This window comes from Geotrypetes seraphini, chromosome 2 (assembly GCF_902459505.1).
Source record: "Geotrypetes seraphini chromosome 2, aGeoSer1.1, whole genome shotgun sequence".
NCBI classification, from domain to species: domain Eukaryota; kingdom Metazoa; phylum Chordata; class Amphibia; order Gymnophiona; family Dermophiidae; genus Geotrypetes; species Geotrypetes seraphini.
This window is the reverse complement of record NC_047085.1, coordinates 13,552,048-13,578,405: the sequence shown is the minus strand read 5'-3', so window position 1 is coordinate 13,578,405 and position 26,358 is coordinate 13,552,048. Positions and strand designations below refer to the sequence as shown.

At 43.7% G+C, this 26,358-nt stretch overlaps 1 protein-coding gene across 1 annotated transcript in view; it reads right to left on the bottom strand.

The window, feature by feature from the left end:
* Nucleotides 1-26,358, bottom strand: part of ZC3H3 (zinc finger CCCH-type containing 3) — a 577,187-nt gene that overhangs the window by 131,348 nt on the left and 419,481 nt on the right. Inside the window, exons 6-7 of the mRNA XM_033934356.1 lie at nucleotides 4,330-4,417; nucleotides 3,158-3,316 (exon numbers count right to left, since the gene is read on the bottom strand). Coding sequence (XP_033790247.1) covers nucleotides 3,158-3,316; nucleotides 4,330-4,417 — 247 coding nt within the window. The remainder of the gene's footprint in view (nucleotides 1-3,157; nucleotides 3,317-4,329; nucleotides 4,418-26,358) is intronic.

Sequence of the window (26,358 nt, the reverse complement as noted above, 5' to 3'; positions counted from 1 at the left end):
TCATCCAATTCTCAATTAAAATAGAATATGCAATGTTATACAACATATTATAACATCTCTTGAATGTGCTAGATAAAACTAAGAAAGAAAAGAAAAGGAACAGAAAAGAAATGATGTCTATTCATCACAATATTTTTCCAATGGCCCCCATATCTTTATAAAGTTATTATATGTCCCTTTTTGAACTGCTATTACTCTCCATCTTAAAAATATGGCACAACGAATTCCACCAGAATGTGTAATTAAGATTCTTATGATTTTTCCAATTATTGGTAATATGTTGAATGGCTACCCCTGTCATAACTAATAATAGTTTGTTATTATGTGATGATATTTGTATCATAGGAGAGCACAACATGGTTTTCCAATAAAGAGTTTACTTGAGTCCAGATTGAATCCCAAAATGACTTAATGAAGGGACAGTGATAAAGTAGATGGTCTAATGTCCCTGGAATAGTCTTCCACTTCAGGTGATTGAGGCCAGCAGCGTGCCTGATTTTAAGGCCAAATGGGATCGACACGTGGGATCTATTCACAGAGAAAGGTAGGGGAGGGTCATTGGGGTGGGCAGACTAGATGGGCCGTGGCCCTTATCTGCCGAATATTTCTATGTTTCTATGTCTATGTTTCTAACTCTTATTAACTCAAAACAAGCCCCACATGGACAAACGATACACACACCCAACAACACTACAAGGCCTTAAACATACAACCAACAGCATTCTATAAGTTGAGGTGTTCCACTTCATGCTCTACTGAGGGGGCGATTTATGTGATTCTTTGCCCCTGTTTGAAAATTTATGTTGGGCATACTTACCATCAGTTCAAGACAAGACTGATTGAACATAGATCATGTTTGAATACCCGGCGTTTGGAGGAACCACTGGTGATGCATTGTTTGGAAGCACATCATGATTTTGGAGCCCTGCGATGTACTGTGATTGAACATATTGCACTCCCGGTTCGACGGGGGGATTGGAGACGGCTCCTCTGGCAAAAGGAGCAAAGATGGATCTATCAGCTACAATCAGTCCATCCTGAGGGTTTAAATGCCTGAATAGAATGGTCCGCCTTCTTTTGAGTCTGAGTGGTTTTTGATTGGGTGCTGCATGTGGATGGGCAGAGCTTTTGGGCCTTTTTAGAGCCGGAGTGAAGAGTTTCTCTGCACCAGTTTCGATTGATGAAGTGGTGAGGATGTTTGAGGAGTATGGTGGGTCTGGAATATCTAGATGTGAAGCAATGATATGAAGTTTATTATTAGGATTTAATATACCGCCTATCAAGGTTATCTAAGCGGTTTTTACAATCAGGTACTCAAGCATTTTCCCTGTCTGTCCCGGCGGGCTCACATATGAACACCCCTGACGCAGTGATTTGATGCGAAACGGAGGGTTCCCCGTTGGGTTTAGGGACTGCCTGGCCTGGATTTGGAAGCCATTAGCAGCTAAGTTATTTTTTCTTGCTTTTGCTGTGGATGTTATGAGCTGGACTCTACTGCCTTTTGTTACATTCACCCACTGATTTTCATCTGTATCAGGCGTCCTGTTTGATACCACCTGGCAGGCTACTTTAGTTGCCTTGTTTTTGGACTATTTTTCAGCATTTACATATAAACAGATAAACAGCTTCTGTAGGAGTTGAGGTTTTTTGGCCAGATGAAGCTGAACTGGGGCCTTTTTCTCCACTTCTTTTCTTTTTCCCTTTTTCTTTTGGGGTGTGTGAATGCTGTTGGTTGTATGTTTAAGGCCTTGTAGTGTTGTTGGGTGTGTGTATCGTTTGGACGTGTGGGGCTTGTTTTGAGTTAATAAGGGATACATTTGGGCCCTAATCCTCGAGTACTAATTTCTATTTTGAATAACCCCATAAATATTTAAATGCATTTTCCAAGGGGCTCTGTGCGTTCCTCATGGTTTGTATGTTTGCTGTGCTGTAAGATTTTGGAGAGTGGTGGTTGTTATTGATTTATTTTTCTCATTTTGCCATGAACTTTGAAGTTGAAATAGAACTTGAACCTGCAGGTCCTTGAAAAAGTTGAGTCAATGAAACCCATGGCTGAATGTTGCTAAAGTTTGAAGGGGCACCTTGAGATAGCTATGAACAAGTCAGAGCACAGTGAAAATGGCTTTTTTTTATTACGTGGACAGAAGAGAACCCACATAAGACAAGTGAATTTTTATGAACTTTATTATTATAGAATATTGAGTTTGTGTGGCTGTTAGATCTATGGTTTTCCTTTGACTATAGCTGCTCTTTGGTCAAGGAGGTTGCCTAGTCTTGCCTAATGATTGGGCCAGTCCAGACTCCTGGAGGGTAAACATTGGACACCTGAGGTGGAACGGTGGCATCAAACAGTTCTCTGTTCTTAGTTTGCATAACAATAAGACATTGGAGAAGTTGGAGCTATCTGGAAACAATATTCCTAGTGACATCTTGAAGGCAGTTGGTATGTTGGTACATGTCCTATTGTATTTGTTTGCAAGAGTTCTGTGAGCTATGCGCATCTTGAAGTTTCTCAACCCACGTTTCAGGCTGTAACTACATAAATGGAGCTGACATGACCTACATCGCCGTTAGAAAAACCATAAAAACTGCCTTATTCGACAAATATGTCAACTAAACTTCAACTACACCTCTCTTTTTCCTTTTTCTTTTACCTAATATGTCCCCCCTGAAAAAATTCTAAACAAACAGTATTATGTAATTCACCACTTTATCAAAAAGGACCTCTCTGAATTTCTAAACAAACTGTATATTATAATTGCTGCATTTCTAAGATTCTGTAGACTGTAATTTCTCTATCTGCATACTGTAAATCGCTGATTGTCCAGCTCTCTTCAGTTGTAAACCGCCTAGAAGTCGCAAGATTATGGCGGTATAGAAGAATAAAGTTATTATTATTATTATTATCACCACTGTCCTGCCTTAAAGTCTGGGACTAGTCTCATTGACCCTCCTCCTCTCTCCCCCATTCAGCAGACTCACACTTGCTATGGTCCAGATTCAGTTACCAACCACATGTCCATCCTCCCTCCATTTATCATCTGACCCTGACCCCATCTCCTCTGCCATTCTTTCACCTTCACATCTGGCTCCCCCACTTCCCCCTGGTATCCAACAAAGTACTTTCAAAGGCAATGCAATGCTGGAAAAGCTTTACCTGGTGCACACGGCCACTTTCTCAGGGTCATGGATGAAAGGGCAGGTCTCTCCACGATTACACTTCCCAAAACGGTTGTAGTACATACAGTACTCTTTCTTCTTCTCTTTCTTCTGTTTGGCCTGCCGAATGATAGCCAGGCTACGCTGAACAGCTCGGCTAGGTGGAAGAGAGAGAGGCTTGTGTAAAATGCAGTAAAATGGTTACCTGCACACAGCCAGGTCTATGAATTTAGAAGATGAATTACAATTTCCTTGAGAGTGCAACACTAGAAAACTCACCACAGAGTCCCAAGTAAAAGCTAAAAATGGAGGTGATAAGCCCAGCACTTCATAATTCTACTAGCACAAGGATCTCAAAGCCCCTCCTTGAGGGCTGCAATCCAGTCGGGTTTTCAGGATTTCCCCAATGAATATGCATTGAAAGCAGTGCATGCACATAGATCTCATGCATATTCATTGGGGAAATCCTGAAAACAAGACTGGATTGCGTCCCTCGAGAAGGGACTTTGAGACCCCTAGATTAGAGTGTCTATGTCAGGGATGGGCAACTCCGGTCCTCGAAGGCCGGAATCCAGTCGGGTTTTCAGGATTTCCCCAATGAATATGCATTGAAAGCAGTGCATGCACATAGATCTCATGTATATTCATTGGGGAAATCCTGAAAACCCGACTGGATTGCGGCCCTCAAGGAGGGACTTTGAGACCCCTGTGTAACTAGCACAATAATTAACAATATGAAAAGTATGACCTGGCCACTTATATTAAGAAACATCCTTTTGAAATTTTTAAATACAAGTATAATTGAAAATGACTTTGGAAACCAAATCTTGAAGGCTGTGCGTACTGTACATGGGATAAAATAATGAAACTATTGAGCAGCCCAGGTTGTTGTTTCCTGACAGCGGTACCAGCAATCACTCTTGAGTGGGGGGGCACTCACTGTTGATAAGCTCAAAGCCTAAGTTGTGTTGCCTTTTGGTGGGGAAAGGGCTGCTTGCTGTATTACAAAAAGGCTTTATCGGATGGTCAGGGTTTGCTATTTTGATGATGTGCTGGGATTTAAGGCTCAAGGTAACTCCAGGGTGTTGGCCCTCACTCATCCTAAGGAATTAATGAATGTTGAATGAATAATGAAGCAATATCATATCTATAACATAATAGGAGACAAACCTTGCAATGTAGCGGCTTGGAGTAGTTGATTTGCTGGGACAGTTCGAAACTGAAGAACCAGGGCTGCTGGCAGAATAATCCAACCTTCCTAAGAGAAAAAGGCCAAAGGACCAGTTACAATTAACTCTACATGAAGCATTCAGAAAACCCACACATAAAAAATAACACAAGGCCAAACCTAATGCCCTGGTGGTCACTAGGCACCTATCACATCCACTTCTATGTGGCAGGAGATCAAGTTCCCAAGGCTTTTGATTCTCTATCATATTCCCCTCAAAAGCAGGCCGCCACCAGTTCCACTACCACGGTTATCCATATATAACTGTGGCAACCTTCCTCTTTGCTGGTAGCCAGAAGAATTCTTTGTCTCAAGGAAGTTAGAGAAAGACAGAAGACACAAGTAGGAGGACAGTGTGAAGGAGTCCTGAAAGGAGCCCATGGAGCAAGGGGCAGTGATGCAGGGAGCATAAAGCATAGGACCTAGCTATGATGGAAGGGCTCAGAGAAAAGTACAAATAAGAACATAAGAATAGCCTTACTGAGTCAGACCAATGGTTCATCTAGTCCAGTATCCCGTCTTCATGGTGGTCAATCCAGGTCACAAGTACCTCGCAAAAAACCAAAGAGTAGCAGCATTCTAGACAGAATCCCAAGGAATCCCAAATAGTAGCAACAATCCATGCTACCAATCCAGGGCAAGCAGTGGCTTCCCCAGGTCTGTCTCAATAGCAGACTATGGACATTTCCTCCAGGAACTTGTCCAAACCTTTTTAAAAACCAGCTACATTAACCGCTCTTAACGCAGAGCAAGGCACAGTGAAAGAAGGACCACGAAGCAAGGTGCAATGATTTAAGTGTACAAAGAGTGCAGTATTGTGATGCACAGGTCAAACTGAGCAAGACTCAGTAAAGATGAGGCCCAGGAAGCTAAGTGCAATCATGAAAGGCCCAAGGAGAAAGGCACAGTGAGGCAGGGAGCTGTGATGAAGACACAATAGGGAGAAATGGAGAGGCATGTGCAGCATGGGGGGGGAGTGCCCAGAGGGTAAGTAAATAACAGTGAAAGAAAAGAGCAGTGAAAGGGAATGATGCACAATAATGGAAGAGCCTATGGATAGAGGCATAGTGATAGCACAAAGCAATCATAAAGGACGCAGAGAATGAGAAGCAGTAATGGAAAAGGCTCACAGAGAGGTTCTGGGAACAAGAGGCAGAAATGAAGTATCACACAGAGAGAATGTGAGGAATGGAGAGTCATAGTGAACATATAGCAGTGATTGCCAGTACCATAAATAAACTGAAACCCTGAAATCACAAAGGGTCCAGGACAATGGCATTAGGGCCTAGAGGCCCAGAGAGAATGTGGTAGTGATGGAGGGACTCAGAGAGCCCAGGATAATGACTGAGAGCCCCGGGGCGCATAAGACAGAAAAAGAAGAGCTCAGTGATCTTAGAGCAGTAACAAAGAGGCCTAGAGAGGTGAGGGAGAAGAAACCATTTTAGATAGATGAAAATTGGGAGGAAAGAGATCTCTCCTTGGTTTGATGAGGTTCTGGGAGAACTTAAGAGAACATGTAGAAGGTTGGGGAGGAAATGGCGGAAAATGACGGAAGAGATGACTTTTTTTAAGAATGGAAAGGGAAATTTTAAAAATTGAACGAAACAAAAAAGGAGTATGATGAAAAAAGAATTAAACAGTCAGAAAACAAAAATGAGACCATTTTTTCAAATTTTTATAGAGCTATCGTTCTGCCTCACTTGGATTACTGTAATTCTTTATATTGTGGTGTTACAATGAATTTAAAAAATAGGTTGCAATTGCTTCAAAATACAGCTGTGCGTTTGATTTTTAGAGCAAAAAAAAATATGACTGGCTTACTCCTCTTTTGAATCAATTGCATTGGTTGAAGACTGAGAAGAGAGTACATTTTAAATTGGTTATACTTATATATAAATCGTTGCAGGGAATGAGACCTGGTTTAATAAAGTATATACTGTAACTTTCTCAATAAATAGGGCGACCTCCTGGTATAAACAGAACATCTCTCCTGCTGCAGGGTGGTCGCGGTAGGGATTTTAGGGCAGCGAGAGAGAGTGGACATCTTTCCTGCTGTTGTGTTTTTGTTTTGGTTTTTTCTTGAATCCCAGGAGTCCTTTACAATAACTTTTTAACAAAGTCACTGAACATTCTTTGCAAAACAGAGGGAGCAACCCTACTGGGGAAGAACTCATCCATTACTATGAGAAGTGAATGGATCCATACTTATAGACTGTGGCTATACAAGTGAAGAGTAGAAATCATCCTGCGGCTTGATAGGCAAGGAAGATGTTTGCATAGGCTCAATGAGGGACAGATCTGTTCACAGAAACACTTGTATTTCAAGAATACCAAACACCGTCCTGAAGATGGATGAACCTCTGCTCTGTGCCCCAGACAGAGTTTCTTGTTCAACACACCCTGTGAAGCAGAAGCTTTCTGGTTTGTGTGTTTGGATAAAACTTCTGCAATGAGGTGATGATACTTCTCCGGCACGTAAGATACAGCTTTATGCTCAGACCTGTGCATTTGCATCCAAGAGGACTGCCCTGTAGGTCAAGATGCCTCTCGTGAAGGTTGTTTTGGCTGAGGAAGGTGCTGTAACATGGCAACAAGACATCTAAAGTAGAGAATGACACGGTGACAAAATTCATCACCGTTGCCGTTCCTGCGGATAATCATGGGAAACCATCTTCATGGCATTCTTTAAGGAGAAAGGGAAGAATCAGCATATGAATGGGCCCAACCACTGACCCTCAAGCCTCGCATGGAAGAATGCTGGTGTAGAAGGACCGAGGTTGAGATAGACACTAAAGAATGACAGTCTCTGGTATCCAGAGCAGATATTGTGATGTCATAATGCTTCATTCCACCAATGCCTCACAGCCACAATGGCTTGATTGTCCTAAACTTGGCTCAGATAAGAATCAAAAGTATGAATGGGCCCAGCCACTGACTCTCAAGCCTTGCATTAAAGAATGCTGGTGTAGAAGGACTGAGGTTGAGACAGACACTAAAGAATGACACGGGATGGTTTCCCACAGTACTGGGACAGACCGAAGGTCCATCAAGCCCAGCATCCTGTTTCCAACCGTGGCCAACCCAGGTCACAAGTACCTGGCAGAAACCCAAAGAGTAGCAACATTCCAGAGCTGAGATTGTGATGTCATAATGCCTCATTCTACTAATGCCTAAGAGCCAACCTCATCAGTGATGTCACAATAGCTTGATTGTCTTATACTTGGCTCACATAAGAACATAAGAAAATGACTTGGATAGTTGTTCCCATTGGCGTGGTTAACCACAGGAAACTATCCTTGTGTTAGTCTTTAAGGAGAGAGGGAAGAATCAGAGTATGAATGGGCACAACCACTAACCCTCAAGCCTTACATTGAAGAATGCTGGTGCAGAAGGACCGAGGTTGAGATAGACACTAAAGAATAACGGTCTCTGTTATCCAGAGCAGATATTGTGATGTCATAATGCCTCATTCCACCAATGCCTAAGAGCCAACCTCATCAGTGATATCACAATGGGTTCATTATCCTGTACTTGGCTCACATAAGAATCAGAGTATGAATGGGCCCAACCACTGATCCTCAAGCCTTGCATTGAAGAATGCTGGTGTAGAAGGACTGAGGTTGAGAGAGACACTAAAGAATGACACGGGATGATTTCCTGCGGTTATCCGCAGGGACGGGGATGGTGATGTATTTTGTCACCGTGCCATTTTCTAATCTAAAGCCACTGAGCTGAGCACTGGCAACTATATCAATGGATGAGGATCTGCTGTAATGTAGAAAATCCATTGACTTCAGTGAAGAGTTTTTGTTTTTCTCTGGCACAAGCAAGTTGGCTGTCGTCCAACTTGTAGTGTTCATGAAGACAATGGAAGCAGTTTGTTTTACTTTATTAATTTCATTGTACACCGCTTCAAAACATCAGTATTAAAAGGTATATACAGTTAATAAATCCAATGCAGGACATTCTCGCGTGGTGCTTCCATTCATCCGGGCTGTGCTCTGAATTCAAACAGATGTGGGTGTTCAAGTTCTGATTTTTCTTCCACACACTGACCAGGTACTAAAGCGAGGCTTAGACTCAGCTTTGGCAAAGAAAAATAATAAGCTAAGAGTTTCTCTATACTTACTTGTCTTTTTTTTTTTTTTCAACAACAAACTTGATGAAAAATGTCATCAGAAAAACTAATAATAGGGTGAGCTTTGTTTTTGTCTGTTCAGCAGATTTGATAATACAAAACTGAGGAACTGAAGAGACTACAGGAAAGGACTGTTCATGATCAGAAATTTACACTAGTCCTGACTAGTTCTCCCCGAGCTTAGTCCCAGAACTCTAAGATGATATCACCCACTTATGTGACTGATTATTTGTTTTTGGAAAAATAAAGTATGGTGTGAACTATGGGAACAGAAAGAAACTGTGTCAGTGCGTGTAACAGAAGCTATGTTCAGTGGCATCGTAAAGGGGCAGACTGCCCGGGGCACCGGAACCTCTCCGCCCCCTCCCTTCCCCAGCACAAGCAACTACTCTGGCCTGCTGCTTGTGCCGGCCTAGCTCCCTCTGAAATCACTTCCGGGTCACGGGGCCAGGAAGCAATGTCAGTTGGAAAGCCAATGCCAGCAGCGGGCCGGAGAAGCTGCTTGTGCTTGCGAACGTTTAAAGAGAGGGTGTGACAGTGGCACGGAGGGAGGGCACCACTGCTCCAGGCGCCTCCTACCCTCGTTACACCACCGGCTAGGTGAGGGAATCTATGGTTCTGTTCCTGTAGGGAACAGGATTGAGCCTATTGAGAGAGAACGTGGCCGCCTTGTGTCTGGGGATGTAAATGTGCAAACCTTAGGCTGTGGTATATTTGTGTTTAGCAAAGAGTGATTGGATTTTAAACGTCTTCTTTACATATGATAGAGAGGAAAGGGGATTGATACAAGAACAGTAAAAGATGAGACAGAAAAACAAGGCACTATATAAGTCAGGGAACATGAAATAAAGAAATATTCTTACGCTGGACTCTAATTATGGAATTCTATCCCACCTTCTTCTGTTGTCCTTTATTAATTTTTTCTGATTTACCGATTCCCCCAACACTCCACCAACTTGCACTATCAAGTTTATTAGCAAAATTTGATTAATCGCCTATTATAATCACTAAGCGATGTACATAACAAAAATATAGTAAAGTAAAAAGAGGTTCACAATTTAACAACAAATTTTTAACTTGAACAAACATATAGTTGGGAAGGGAAGGATAAAAGTTACAATTTTCGATTGGGGAAGAATAGTGGGAATAACAATAGGTAATGGGAGGTAAAACCTCAGCAATTATGAACATGCCATGCTTTAAACATTGAAGGCATCTCTAAATAAATATGATTTTAAATATTAAAATATCTTTTTCATTACGAATGTATTGGGGAAGGGCGTTCCACCATAGGGGACCCGTCACAGAAAAAATGTCAGCCCTTCTTGTACCAATGATTTTCAAAGAAGGAACTGAGAGAAGATTCCGGTTAGTAGAACGAAGTGAGCGTTGTGTATTATAAGGAATCAAGAGTCTAGATATGAATTGGGGTTCAAGTTTTCAAGTTTCAAGTTTATTAGGATTTTATATACCGCCTATCAAAGTTATCTAAGCGGTTTTACAATCAGGCACTCAAGCATTTTCCCTATCTGTCCCAGTGGGCTCACAATCTATCTAACATACCTGGGGCTATGGGTTCACCAGAGGCTAAAGTTTTAAAGATGAGTAGCATTATTTTAAATGTGATTCTATGACTAATAGGCAGCCAATGAGAATTTATTAACAGCGGAGAAACATGATCATATTTCCTGGCATTGTATATTAATTTTATTGCAGTGTTAGGCTATTGCAGGTAAGGAATGAACATAAATAAGAGAAACATAACATAAAAATGTATTTCTATATCACAAATAATAATAAATAATAATAATAATAATTTTATTCTTATATACCGCCATACCCAGCGAGTTCTAGGCGGTTTACATCAATTAGAAAATGACCTGCATTGACAAGCAGATTTACAACAATTTATCAGAAATTGCAGCTTAGATCGAACTAGACAAAGGATGAAGAGAGTAGGAAAAAAGGGAAGGTCTGGTGAAGGAGGAGAGGAGCAGGGCTGGGGGAGGTGTTATGTGGTTTGATGCAGTGTACAAAAGAATAAAACTGAACAATTACATTTACAACACAGCAGAGTCTACAAATACTTCTAAAGAAATGTTTTTAAAAATTTTCTGAAATGCATCTAAGTCATGGGCCGTCTAATCAGGGGCCCAAGTTCAGAATCCCAGTGAGCAGCTTGGTACGATGGTTCTCGATTTATAAATCTTGTTTGTGAGCAACCTTAAACTGCAGGAAGCCTAAAACATGATACGTTACACAAAGAATGCCCTTGGGTAATCAAAACAAAATGATTAACCATATAGCTTGGTAATAAACCATACAATGCTCTATAAGCATGCATGTGCATTAACAACTTCGTGTTCCCTGCCGCCGTCTTCGATGCAGCTGCCTCTCCTATGTTACTGCGTCTCATGAGCAGGGACCGGCGAATCCTTTGCAATCCTGGCGGAACGAAAACAGCGTTTGGAGCTTTTACCACCCCAAAGACTAGCGGAGCTTCTTTTAATCAGACAGGATGATAGCTGCCCAGCTTCTGGCCTATTACTTCACGGAATTAAAAGATGAATTAGAAGGGCTTGAGCATGCGCAGATGCATGCTCAAAGCCGGAAGAGACTGGGAAGAAGAAGATCTTCAAACGGCACCGGCACTTGTGGGCTCCATGCCGGTGCCAAAGGGAGGGTGAGTTAAAGTTGGTCGGGCGAGGGGTTCCTGTTCTCGCGGGGGGGGGGGGGAGCGATGCTGGTTATAGGGGGGTGCTTGCAAATCGATTCAACACTCGGTTTGCGAGACACGTTTTGCGAGAATGTTTTGCTCGTCTTGCAAAACACTCGCAAACCGGGTTTCTCGCAAACCGAGGTTTGACTGTATTGTATTTCTACCCAGTTACCTCTCGTATCAGTAAGTCATTGTTTGTTAGTGTGTCAGACTGTTAGTGTTATTGTATTGAAATTTGTTTTTCATAATTTTTTTTTATACTATGTAAAATCGCTTTGATATTTGATATGGCAGTATATCCAATTTTTAATAAACCTGAAACCTAATGATATTCTTCTAAATTCTTAGCAGCAAGTTGTTTTATCCATATATGAAACAGAATTACAGTCTCCTGACCTGCATTTTCAAAAGAGTTTTGGTAGAAGTATTGGCCAGCTTAGATTAAAACACCCTAATTTGAGTCATTAGCCAAAATTGCACTTCTCTGAGGACATGCAAGCCTAATATTTTCACATGTGGGTGACATCATCCATGGAATCTGGTATGGACACTGCCAAGTGCACTGTCACTTTAAATCTTCAGGCAGTGCCTATCCCTTTTGCATGCAGATGCCTTCCTGCACCTGGGACCAATAGTTCTAAGTTTTCCTTGGAGCTAAGAAGTAGAGAATGACACGGTGAAAAAATTGGTCCCCGTCACCGCCCCGTCCCCGTCTCACCATCCTCTGCACCGCCCCGTCACCGTCATTCCCTTCACCGCCCCGTCACCGCCACTGCCACCCCATTCACCGCCCCGTCACCGCCACTGCAACCCCATTCACCGCCCCGTCACCGTCACCGCTGCATACATAAAAGCCTCAAACGGGTACGATTTTATATACTTTTCTAATATCTCCCCTATGTATCTGCCATTGCCCCCCCCCCTGTGTCCATATACCATCCCCATGGCATGTCCCCTTTTTGTCTCTGTCCCTATGCCCCATGCACATAATTTCCCCTCTTTCTGTTACCTTCCTGTGTCCAGATTTCCCCTATCTTCCTCTTCCATACCAGTGTGTCTCTTCTTTTCAACCCCATCTAGCTTTTTTCCCTCTTTCTTCCCCCCCCCCCTGCTTCTAGCATCTGGCTCACCTGCCTGTCCTTCCCTTTCTTTCCTGCTGTGGGTTTTTCTTTCCGTTTTCATCCCCTTGGCCCAGAATCCTTTTCCCTTTCACTCCCTCTTTACAGTCTGAGCCGGGAACACGGGTGATCGCACGGTCCTCGCAGCCCCCACCCGCCTGCCCAATCGATCCTAGTGTTTAGCCAGCTCTCTCCCTTCTCCTCACCTTAATTTGCAGGCTTTCTTTTTCAGCGACCTGCACGCTTTCCCAAAGAGCCGCACACGCGCGGCTGCTCAGTGTTCAATCTTCTGCTCTGCTGCAACTTCCTGTTTCCGGTTGCGTCAGAGCAGAAGATCGAAACTGAGCAGCAGCGGCTCTTTGATAGCGTGCGGGTCGCTGAAAAAGAAAATCTACAAACTAAGGTGAGGAGAAGGGAGAGAGCTGGCTAAACACTAGAATCGATTGGGCAGGCGGGTGTGAGCTGCGGGGACCGCGCGATCCTTCATGCCTCACTGCGGGGACAAGACCCATTCACCGCCCCGCGGGCGGTGAATGGCCTTGTCCCCGTCGCCGCAGCGACTGCTAGTTTTCTTCCCCGTTTTCGGCGGTGACCCGCGGCTAAAATGCGGTGGCCGCGGGTAAACCGCCACCGTGTCATTCTCTACTAAGAAGCTGTGTCTTCAGTCTCTCCTCAGTGTGTCAGACTTTGAAGTCTTTTTTGTGCCTTTTCGTTATTATTTTCTTCATAATTTTTCATTTCTCTTGTTTTTTTTAAAACTCTGTTTAAGTTTGATTAATTCCGATCAATATTTGGCCTTCAGGCCACTTTGAGGCCTGTTTTTGCTCCAGGGAGCATCGACATTTTTCGGTATATTTTTCATACGAGCTCCCTGGGCCATCCAACCGTTTGAATTTGCATCAATGTTTTTCCCTCCATATCAAAGAGGGCTTCAAGAGATGTACTGGTACTCAATGTAACCAGACCATTTCAGTCTCTGACCTCCATAATTGGAGTATCTAGTATTTACAAAATAGTGGCTGGTCCCTGGGCTAGTACCCACTGGCCATGTTTGCTTGCACATATGCCCTGGGTACACAAGAACATCCAGCTCCATTAGACTTTAAGCCCCCCCATGCCATGCCACACCTCTCTTCCTATTTTCTTGACAAATATCTCATCCCACATACCCCTCCTAGGGTCCTTAGATCTACAAATCAGAACTTACTGACAGTCCCCTCTATCAAGGATCTCTACTATACTAGAAATTCCATTGTTTCGTAGTCGCACCCTCACTCTGGAATGCAATGCCACTTTATCTTTGCAGTGAAAGTTCTCTTAATAAATTCAAAACAACCCTTAAAACTTTCCTTTTCAAAGCTGCCTATCAATAATGCACTTAAAGAACCCATTAAAAGGGGGGAAAAAAGCTTTTAAGAAGCGACATCCCCATCTCCCTTCTGTTACTTCCTATCCCTCTATCCTTCCTTTTATTTTTATTTACATCTCCCCTTTCGTTTCTAATAAGTCTAGTTTTACCCCTCTTTATTTTATTTTAACCATATTTCTACATTAGATTTTACCAATTTTTAATATTGTAAACCATCCAGATACATGTGATGGTTAGTATATCAAGCTATAAATAAACTTGAAACTTTATGTTTGTTTCTAAAATTATTTCATATCCAGTAGACAGGGTAACATGTACAGGCTTTTAATATCAAGAATATTGGTGCATTGTCATTCCATAGCTCTATTATACCACATTTAATTCTCTACTCTAAAATCTCATTATTGGGTCCCACGCTAATGAAAGATTTGGCGACTGGCCTCCACTACAGTACTTTGCTTCTCCTCTTGATAAGATTAATCTTGGTTCGTTATTCACTGGAATGTTGACGATAATTGAAGGCCTTGCCAACAAACAGAACCCAATGCTGTACCAGTAGTTTGGTGAAATATTTGTCCTCTGTATTTTATCTATTCTTTTGGATATGGATATTGCCAGTCTCTGGCTAAAGCTCTTTATAATTTTATCCCAAAAGTGCTGGTTTTGCATGTGACTTTTTCCAAGGGTGTGCTGGTTCATATTCCCTCTGGATTACTACTGCACTTTCAAAGTGGAATACATGTCTTCTGACTCATATTACCAAAATCAGACCTTGTTTTGTCCCCTCTCTTGTCTAGTCAGGAAACGCCCCTGATCAGCGGCTGTTTTTTTAGACAGCCACCAATAATGGCACCGTTTACTGTGTGATCTGGGCTCTTTCCAACCATTTCGAAAACATCTGAAAACTTGGCTATTTTCAAAGTTGCAAATTCCGCTACTCTCCATACTATTCCAAAACCATATTGTATCTGTTCTCCTTTCTAATTTCTTGCAAACCGTGCCGAGCTCTACTGTTATAGAGAAGATGCGGTATATAAGCCTAAGATTTAGTTTAGTTTTAGTTTAAGCTTTTCTCCCCATAATCAAAGCAGGGATGCTATTTGAAATATAGTGATGCCTTGGAATCCAAACATAATCCATTCCAGAACTCCGTTCGAGTTCCAAAACATTCGAGTTCCAAGACAATTTTTCCCATTGAAAATAATGGAAACTGGATTAATCCGTTCTTGGGTCCCACAAACTCATATTTTAACAGTAAATACACTGGATTTTAGGGGCAGAAACACACACATACAGAATCGGGCCTACACGGCCCCCCTGAAGATCGCCAGCAAGAGGGTGCCCAACCCTTCCTGCTAACAGAACCCTCCCCCCCCAAAGATCGCCAGCAGGAGGGTGCCCAACTCCTCCTGCCGGACCCCCCAACGGCCCCCCCCCTAAGATCGCCGGCAGGAGGGTACCCAACCCTTCCTGCCAGACCCCCTAACGGCCCCCCTAAGATCACTCGCTGGCAGGAGGGTGCCCAACCCCTCCTGCCGGACCCCCCCCCAACGAAATATCGCGTATGTATTAATGGGCCTTAACAATTGCACTAAGTTGGAACTAATCTGGATTTGTGTTCACGTTTCCTTGTGTACTATTCCGTAAGCCCAAGTAGTGGCATAGTAAAGGGGGACGAACCGCCTCGGATGCCGTCTTGGTGGGAGAGCCGGCACTTCTCCGCCCCTCCCCCCCAGTTTTGTAAAAGCGGGTGAGAATGGGGTTATTATTTTTCATTTGGCCATTTTGTCACCGTGAGAGCAAAGTCGTCGCGTTCGGGGGCTCTTTTTTTAAAGCGTGCACATTCTTTCCTTGAAGTGGTTTATTCATGTGCAGTTGCGTGAACGGGCAAACTATTGGCGAAAAGCCCCCATCCCGGAACACCTCCTTGGGTTTACCTCCAATTTGACCGGATGGCAACTCGCACCAGCCAGCCAGCAGGCTCGCCTCCGTCTAAATGAGGCGGGCCTGCCCCTCCACTGCCCAACCCACAGGATCTTAGGGCCCGATTGGTCCAGGCACCTAAGGCCCCTCCCGCTATAGGGGTTGGATACCCTCCTGCCGGCGATCTTAGGGGAGCCATTGGGGGGTCCGGCAGGAGGGGTTGGGCACCCTCCTGCCGGCGATCTTAGGAGGGGCTGTTGGGGAGGTCTGGCAGGAGGGGTTAATCACCCTCCTGCCGCGATCGGGGTTGGGGAGGGGAGACTGGCGGCCATAGCCGCGTCCGCTATGCCTGGGGAGCAATTTATTTATTTATTTTTTAAAGTGCCTCCCGATTATCGGGAGCACTTTGCAGAATCAGGGCCACAATGTGCAGGGTGTTTGGATTCCAAAGCAGAGTTTGGATTCTGGGGCAAAATTTATTACAAAAAAAGTTCGGCTTCCAAAACGTTCGAGTTCTGGGGTGTTCAGATTCCGAGGTACCACTGTAATGCCAAGGGCATTCAATGATTACCTAAATAGCTAGAATAGCCTGCAATTATTTTATACTACTTAAATACCAACATGCATTTCATAGAGCAAAAATTGGCTGCAAAATTTTGTATGTACCACAGAATCTCACCTCAAACTGCTAAAGAAACTCACCCAAAATTACTTTAAGCGTTTAAGGATCAATCCAGCTGCAGTGTTTCCCAGCCATTTCTCCAAGCGACTGATTTAATAAAGATGAGTAAACATAATTAAACTGCCCTTGACTGACACCAGCAAATGATGATAACTGTGAAAAAAGCCAGCCAGCCTCATGGCGTTCCAGGTGGCAAGAGCACATCTCAGTCACTCACCTGCCAGCCTCAGTGTGTTAGGAAATGAGTGAGTGAGATTTGATAGTGCATCAACAAGCTATCCCCGCACCAGAGCTGTCACCTGGCCTGCCGGTGCTGACATGGCCCCATCTGTTCCCCATGTAAACTAAACAGTGGTTTAGCGGCAATCCAAGGAGCGGGTGCCATGCACCTGTCTGTCAAGCTTCCCCATCACAGGGTGAAAGCAAAAGCAGTCAGTCACCTCTCCATGTCTGGGAGGCTGGCAGATTTACACCCCATGCCGGATTTCAGGAGTTGAGGCAGGGGTGATGGGTGTGTGCGTGCACTTCACAAGGTTTCATTTCTCTCGTCTCGTTGCACAGCTCTCTTGACAAAAAGCAGCTTTTTAGAAGTCTTTTCCGTGTTAAAACATGTAGAGAAAGTAGGCTGCTGGTTTCCTGCAACTGAAAATGTGTTCTGACAGAAGGTGCTAAAAAGAAGACAAGGGGGAGGGAGGTGAAGAAACATCCCATTTGATGAACTTTCACTTCAGACAAAGCAGAAGACCAAGGAGCTCCAGATACATCGAGCGCCAGCTGCTTGGGGGACAAGAGCTAACTACTCCTCGGTAGTCATAGGTCTAACGGAAATCAGATGATAGGGAAACCACTGGCTCGTCAAATGTTTTCATCATTCCTTAATGAAACAAGCTGACTAGACTGAAGAATGATTTGAGCCCATTGGGGATAGAGATAGTACCTGTATATATAATATAGTACATTAATCAGTGTAAGTAGGACCAATCATTGTCGGATAAGGGAAATGAATTGTAACCCCTCAAAAAAAGGTAGTAAAAGTACCAGGTCAAAAACAAACAGTCATCTGCAGTACATGAAGACTGGAAAGTCACCAACATAATGCCAATCTTTAAAAAGGGTTCTAGGGTGATCATGGAAATGACAAACAGGCGAGATTGATATCAGTGCTAAGAATAAAATGAGAGGAAAATGGTGACGGAGTTCAAAAAAGCATGGGATGAACACAGAGGATCTAGAATCCGAAAAGAATAGTAAACATTGAAGAACTAAGGCCAGTACTGGGCAGACTTGTACAGTCTGTATCTGTATATGACAGTTTGGTGGAGGATGGGCTGGAGAGGGCTTCAATGGCTGGGAGGGTGTAGATCAGGGGTCTCAAAGTCCCTCCTTGAGGGCCACAATCCAGTTGGGTTTTCAGGATTTCCCCAATGAATATGCATGAGATCTATATGCATGCACTGCTTTCAATGCATACTCATTGGAGAAATCCTAAAAACCCGACTGGATTGCAGCCCTCAAGGAGGGACTTTGAGAACCCTGGTGTAGATGGACTGGAGTGAGCTTTGACGGAGACTTCAGGAGTTGGAACCTAAGAACAGTACCGGGCAGAGCTTTGGATTCTTGCCCAGAAATAGCTAAGAAGAAGAAGAAGAAAAAAAACCTTTCTAGACGTGTTTGCCCTTAGTGGCCCAGATTCTATAAATGGTGTCCTGATTGTAGGCGGCTAACTGCTACCTAACCAGCCAATCGGGATGCACGTTTAAAAAAAACCCAACCTCCCAAGGCCACCTACATTGGAGGTGCCTGCGGGAGCCTAGCTAGGCACGCAAGCCCTCCTAAGCTCACCTAAGGCTAGGCGTGGTTTGGCCCGGAAGTAGCCTTAGGCAGACCTAGATTGCCATACATGTCTTCCTTAGCCAGTGGTAGAAACGTACAATGTAGGCCTACACTGTAAGCAGACATGGCCGCTGAGCTTGTCGCGACGAGGGATCTCCCTGTCATGATAAGTTTAGCAGCCGCTCGTCCCACCCCCATCCATACATCACTGGCAGGAGGGATGCCCAATGCCTCCTGCCAGAACCCCCCCCCCCGAAAGTTATCACTGAATAGTGCTCCAAATCTAGCACTTGATTCACATGAGGACACTCCTGACACCCTGTCTCTTAGAATGTTAGACTTGTACTGAGCCGCAACAGTGCATGAATAACCTTGAGACATGTCACAACATGCACAGACTTGTTTCAACATGATTGCTACTTTCTTTCATACTCAGGTAGATAAATTATTGAACACTCCTCACAGCCAAATTTCTCAGTGGAAGAAGATGAATACTGAACTATCACAGGGATTTGTCCTATTACCGGTGCTTTTTAACATTTTATAAGTGATCTGGAAATGGGAACACAAATTGTGATGATGAGATCTGCAGTTGAGTGATACACATTAGGAAGAGTAACCCAAATTATAGTTATGTGATGCCTCGTTCCACATTAACAGTCACCATCCAGGAAACAGATCTAGGTTTTCTCATGGACAATAACCTGAAATCTACTCAGTTTGCAGCAGCACCCAAAAAATCAAAATGTTAGGAATTATAAGGAAAGAGATAGAGAATAAAACCAAAAATGTTTCTGTAGCTCTCCATGGTTTGACTACACCTTGAGTAACGATTGCAATTCTGGTTGTAGTAACTCAAAAAAAAAAAAAAAGAGAAAAGGGTAACCAAAAATAATTAAGGGGAGAGAACAGGAAGAAAGGCTAAAAAAGCGAGGCAGATGAAGGGAAACATGATAAAAGTCTATAAAATCTTGAGTGCGGTGAATCAATTCTTTACTCTTTCAAAAAGTATGAAGACTAGGGGATATGCCATGAAGTTACATGGCGGTATATTTTAAACAAATGAGATTCTATAAATGGCGCTCAACCTAGGCGCTGCCAGCTACCCTAATTGAGGCTGCCTAGTGACACCTAAATAAAACCCACATCTGACCTAAATTACCTCAATTAGCTTAAATTACTTCAATTAGTCATTGAAGTTAACGGAATAATTAATTTAAAAAAAATAAAAGATAAACCCCCTTTTACAAAGCCATGTGGCAAACGTTCCGACTCCCATTAAATCTCTATGGTCGTCGGAGCGATTACCACAGCAGCAGCCGCTACAGCAACTTTGTAAAAGAAGCCCTAAGTGCAGAATTCCACGCGGCGCCTAGTGACACGTAACATAGAAACATAGAAACATAGAAATAGACGGCAGATAAGGGCCCACGGCCCATCTAGTCTGCCCACCTTAATGTCCCTCCCCTACCTTTGCCCTGTGAATAGATCCCATGTGCCGATCCCATTTGGCCTTAAAATCAGGCACGCTGCTGGCCTCAATCACCTGTAGTGGAAGACTATTCCAGCGATCAACCACTCTTTCAGTGAAAAAGAATTTCCTGGTGTCACCTCGTAGTTTCCCGCCCCTGATTTTCAACGGATGCCCTCTTGTTGTCGTGGGACCCTTGAAAAAGAAGATATCTTCCTCCGCCTTGATGCGGCCCATAAGATACTTGAACGTCTCGATCATGTCCCCCCTCTCTCTGCGCTCCTCGAGCGAGTATAGCTGTAATTTGTCAAGCCATTTTTCGTATGGTAGATCCTTGAGTCCCGAGACCATCCGGGTGGCCATTCTTTGCACCGACTCCAGTCTCAGCACATCCTTGCGATAATGCGGCCTCCAGAATTGCACACAGTATTCCAGGTGGGGCCTCACCATGGATCTATACAATGGCATAATGACTTCCGCCTTACGACTGACGAAACCCCTTCGTATGCAGCCCATGATTTGTCTTGCCTTGGACGAAGCCTGCTCCACTTGATTGGCAGACTTCATGTCCTCACTGACGATTACCCCCAAGTCTCGTTCTGCTACCGTTTTTGCTAGGATCTCGCCATTAAGGGTATAAGACTTGCATGGATTCTGGCTGCCCAGGTGCATAACTTTGCATTTTTTTGGCATTGAAGTTGAGTTGCCATGTCCTAGACCATCGCTCCAGTAGGAGTAGGTCGTGCATCATGTTGTCGGGCACTGAATCTTCGTCTGTTGTGCATTTGCCCACTACATTACTAAGTTTGGCGTCATCGGCGAATAATGTTATTTTACCTCGAAGCCCTTCTGCCAAGTCTCTTATAAAGATGTTGAATAGGATTGGGCCCAAGACTGAGCCCTGTGGTACTCCACTAATCACCTCCGTCATTTCGGAGGGGGTGCCGTTCACCACCACCCTTTGGAGCCTACCTCCAAGCCAGCTCCCAACCCATTTCGTCAATGTAATGTAATGTAATTTATTTCTTATATACCGCTACATCCGTTAGGTTCTAAGCGGTTTACAGAAAATATACATTAAGATTAGAAATAAGAAAGGTACTTGAAAAATGTGTTACCTAATCCTATAGAACTCATCTTGCTCAATAACCTGCGGTGTGGTACGCTATCGAATGCTTTGCTAAAGTCCAGGTACACGATGTCCAGGGACTCCCCAATATCCAGCTTCCCCGTTACCCAGTCAAAGAAGCTGATCAGGTTGGATTGGCAGGATCTCCCCTTAGTAAATCCATGTTGTCGGGGATCCCGTAGATTCTCCTCATCCAGGATCTTATCTAATTGGTGTTTGATTAGAGTTTCCATTAGTTTGCTCACTATCGATGTTAGACTGGTCTGTAGTTTGCTGTCTCCATCTTTGAGCCTTTCTTGTGGAGTGGAATGACGTTAGCCGTCCTCCAGTCCAACGGGACGCTGTCTATACTAAGGGAGAGGTTGAAGAGCGCGGACATCACTCAGCTCCCTAAGCACCCTGGGGTGCAGGTTGTCCGGCCCCATTGCTTTGTTAACCTTGAGCTTTGACAGCTCACCGTAGACACTGCTGGGCGTAAACTCAAAGTTACTAAACGGGTCAACTGAGCCAACCCTTGTCTGTAGCTGAGGGCCGAGCCCTGGCGCTTCTCGGGTGAAGACTGAGCAGAAGTATTCATTTAATAGTTGGGCTTTTTCCGAATCCTTTTCCACATCTCCGTCTGGTTTCCTAAGACGTACAATCCCGCCTGAGTTTTTTCTTCTATCACTGATATACCTGAAGAAGGATTTATCTCCCTTCTGGATGTTCTTTGCTAGAGACTCCTCCATGAGGAATTTAGCCTCCCTGACTGCTGTTTTGACGGCTTTTGATTTGGCCAGGTAGTCTGCTCTAGAGTCCTGCTTCCCTGATTGTTTGTAAGAGATGAATGCTTTTTTCTTCTCCTTGATCAGGTCTGAGATCTCCGCAGTAAACCACTGTGGCTTATTGTTCCTTCGCCGTTTACTTACTGATTTTACATAGCGGTTTGTTGCTTCTTGTATGGTTGCTTTCAAAGTCGACCACATGTCTTCCACGTTATCGGTTTCTTCTTGGCTTTGTAGCGCCTGGTGAACGAAGTCTCCCATTTCTTTGAAATTTGTGTCCTTGAATTTGAGGACTTTGGTTAGTGTAGTAGATTTAGTGAAACCTTTCCTGATATTGAACCATACCATGTTGTGGTCACTGGAGGCCAATGTGTCGCCCACCGAGACCTCTGTGACACTTTCTCCATTGGTAAGTATCAGGTCCAGTATTGCCTGATCCCTTGTCGGTTCCAACACCAGTTGCCTGTGGCTTGCTCCTTTCATAGAGTTTAATAGCCTCCTGCTGCTGCCGGAAGCAGAGGTAAGTGTAACCCAATCCACATCAGGCATGTTGAAGTCACCTAGCAATACTGTGTCCCCACGCAAGGTGATATTTTCTATATCTTCGATTATTTCCATATCCAGGTCATCCTGTTGTCTTGGGGGTCTGTAAATTACGCCAAGATACAAGCATTTGTCCTTCCCTCTGGCCAAATTAACCCAAAGGGATTCCCCAGTATACTGGACATCTGAGATTCTCGTGACCTTAATGTCATCTTTAGTCAAGGTGCCTTCTGAGGCATAGTTAGGAGTGGAGAATAGGCTGCTTGACTTTGGCATCACTAGGTCTCCAAGATAGGCATGACTAAACTAGGTCCAGTAAAACCTGCTACTCTTTGGGGACCTGGATTGGTCACCGTCAGGACAGGCTTCTGGGCTAGATGGACCATGTCACCGTTTTCCTCTCTACCACCGTCCTCAGAAGTACATTCCAGGCATCAACATGTAAAGAAGAATTTCCTAACATTACTCTTGAATCTACCACCCCTCGACCTCAAATTATGTCCTCTGGTTTTACCATTTTCCTTTATCTGGAAAAGATTTTGTTCTACATTAATATCTTTCAAGTATTTGAATTATATCTCCCCATCCCTCCTATTCTAGAGGAAAAGAGGGACAGGGGAGATATGATTCAGACGTTCAAATACTTGAAAGGTATTGTAGAACAAAATCTTTTCCAGAAAAAGGACAATTGTAAAATCAGAGGGCATAATTTGAGGTCGAGGGGTGGTAGATTCAAGAGTAATGTTAGGAAATTCTTCTTTACGGAGAGGGTGGTGGATGCCTGGAATGCGCTCCTGAGAGAGGTGGTGGAGAAGAAAATGGTGACAGAGTTCAAAAAAGCATGGGATGAACACAGAGGATTTCTAATCAGAAAATAATGGGTATATATTGAAGAACTAAGGCCAGTACTGGGCAGATTTGCTCAGTCTGTGTCTCGGATATGGCCATTCAATTGAGGATGGCTGGGGAGGGCTTTGACAACTGGGCTGGTTTCGATGGGCTGGAGTGAGCTTTGACAGAGACCTAAGCACAGTCCAGGGTGGAGCTCTGGGTTTCACGCCTAGAAATATCTAAGAAAAAGGCCAATTTAAATTCAATCATTAATTTATAGAGCATGTATGGTGGGGCAGACTGGATGGACCATTCGGGTCTTTATTTGCCGTCATTTACTATGTTACTATATATATTGGTTTGACCCAGGAAGACTATTCTTATGTTCATAACCTGGTCTAATATACTCTATCCAGGATGCCTAGCAAGGTCTATGCACCGCTAGGCAGGATTCTATAAATGGTATCTAACTATTGATTGTAAACCATACCAAGCAGCGCCTATAATATAAGTGCCATTTATAGAATCCGGCCCTCAATGCAGTTAAGCTGGAACTTGTTGTTTGAAGTCATAGTAAAAACAATGCAGCTGTGTTTTTAAAAAGGTCAGCTCCATCAACCATTATAAAAGGTAGACCTGGGGAAAAACACTGCTTATCCTTGGGAATCTTGCTGCTTTCTGGTAGGTTGCAGGATATTTTTACTTCTGTTGCTGATTGGCTGCGGAGGAATAAATTAGCTCTTAATAGGGATAAAACAGGAGTAATTCTAAAGGGAAACTGCATGGACAATCTGTTCCATCTAATATTGATTTAACTAGCAGGACCATTACAATCTCCAAGCATGTTCAGGGTCTAGTAGCAATTCTGGATTCCCATTTGACTTTTAAAGAACAAATATGGAACATGATGAAAAATTCCTTTTCTAAATTGTGCATGCTGAGTAGGTCGAAATGTTATCTTGCCCTAGATGATTTTAGGACAGGTGTACAATGTTTATTTTTAGTGGCCTAAATTATCGCAACTCTTTATATTTAGAGTTATTTGCAGTGAACATTAAATCTTTACAGGTCATTCAGAATGCTATGGTCCATCTTATTTCAGATTGCACTCATAGAAACATGATAGCAGATAAAGGCCAAATGGCCCATCCAGTCTGCCCATTCGCAGCACCCACTATCTCCTCCTCTCCCTATAGGCTAAAGCTCTTAACGCTTGCATTGTGAGGCCATAGAGCTTTATGGTTATAGGCTAAGGCTCTTAACACCTGCATTGTGAGGTCATAGAGCTTTAGAGTTATAGGCTAAGGCTCTTAACCCTTGCATTGTGAGGTCATAGAACTTTATGATTATAGGCTAAGGCTCTTAACACTTGCATTGTGAGGTCATAGAACTTTATGGTTATAGGCTAAGGCTCTTAACACTTGCATTGTGAGGTCATAGAGCTTTATGGTTATAGAAACATGATGGCAGATAAAGGCCAGATGGCCCATCCACTATCTCCTCCACATCGGGACAAATGATGTCAGCAGGAGAGACTACAGTAGGAATGCACTGATCGAACAATTCAAGACTCTGGGAAGGAAGTTGAAGATGAGGACTCAGAAGATAGTGTTTTCAGAGATCCTACCAGTACCGAGGGCAGATGTGAAGAGGCAGGCGGAACTACAATCAATAAATGCATAGATGAGGAGATGGTGTGAGGAAGAGGGGTTCCACTTCGTGAGGAACTGGACAATGTTTTGGGGCAAAAACAATCTCTTCAGGAGAGATGGACTACAACTGAGTGCGTCGGGAACAAGACTTCTAGCAAACAACGTCAGAAGAGGAATAGAGCAGGCTTTACACTAAGAAGAAGGGGAAAGCTGACAGTTGACCAAATGTCAATGATTCGGAAAAAGATATCCCGAGAAGATACTGAGAGGGGAAAAATGCTGGGAAGAATCAACGGCCAAAAAACAAGACTTGACAGACCAAGAGGAGGATAAGAAGGACGTAGCACAGGGGGAAAACACAATGGGCAAAAAACAAGAGCTGACAGCTCGAGATGAGGATAATAAGAAGAACGTAACACAGGAAAAGAAAACGAAGACAAAAAAACCCCACCAGAATTTAAACTGCATGTATACTAATGCAAAGAGCCTAAGGACAAAATGGGAGAACTAGAAGTCATGGCCAAAAATGAGATCCTAGACATCATTAGAGTCTCTGAAACATGGTGGAATGAAGAAAACAAATGGGACATAGTACTACTGGGGTACAAACTTTATCGCGAAGACAGGTCAGGTTAGAAAGGAGTAGTAATAACCCTATACATAAAGGATAACATGCACTCGACCAGAGTGGACACAGCGGCTACGACCGACAAATTGGATTCACTATGGGTTAAAATACCAGGAAGAAATGGGAGATAAAGATGGGCCTGTACTATCGTCCACCTGGGCAATCCGAAACAAGCGACGAAGAAATGAAAGCCGAGATGAGGCGAGAATGCAAAAGCGGTAACACGATTGTTATGGGAGACTTCAACTATCTTGGGATAGCCTGGAGTCTTGGAAACTCAAAATGTGCTAGGGAGACCGGATTCCTGGAGGCTATACAGGACTGCTTCATGGAGCAGCTTGTCAGAAAACCGACGAGAGGAAATGCCACTCTAGTCCTCATCCTCAATGGGCTAAGAGGACCTGCAAAGGAAGTGGAAGTAGTGGGACCGTTGGGAAACAGCGATCACAACGTGATCAAGTTCAAAGTTGAAGTTGGAATATCGAAAGGGAAGAAAACCACAGCGACAACATTAAACTTCAAGAAAGGAAACTACGAAGCGATGAGAGTAATGGTAAGAAAGAAACTTAGGAGCAACTCAAAGAAATTCCAGACTGTAGAGGAAGCCTGGTCACTATTCAAAGACACGGTGAGCGAAGCACAAAATTTGTACATCCCCAGATTTAGAAAAGGATGGAAAAAGAACTGAACTAGAGACCTGGCGTGGATAACCAAAGAAGTGAGGAAAGCGATAGGAGACAAGAAACATTCATTCCGGGAATGGATAAAGGACAAAACCGAGGAGAACTGGAAAGAGCACAGGAAGCATCAAAAAGAATGTCACTGTGTGGTTAGAAGAGCAAAAAGAGAATATGAAGAGAGGCTAGCCAGGGAAGCAGGAAATTTCAAACCGTTCTTCAGATATGTTAAAGGGAAGCAGCCGGCTAGGGAGGAGGTGGGACCGCTGGATGACGGAGAAAGAAAAGGAGTGGTGAAGGAGGAAAAAGAGGTGGCGGATAGACTAAATATGTTCTTTTCGTCAGTATTTACAAAGGAGGACACATCCAACGTGCAGGAACCTGAAAAAATCTTCACAGGGGACCAGGTAGAAAAATTAACATCAATGGAGGTAAGCCTCGAAGACGTATATAGGCAGATAGATAGATTAAAAAGTGACAAATCTCCGGCCCCG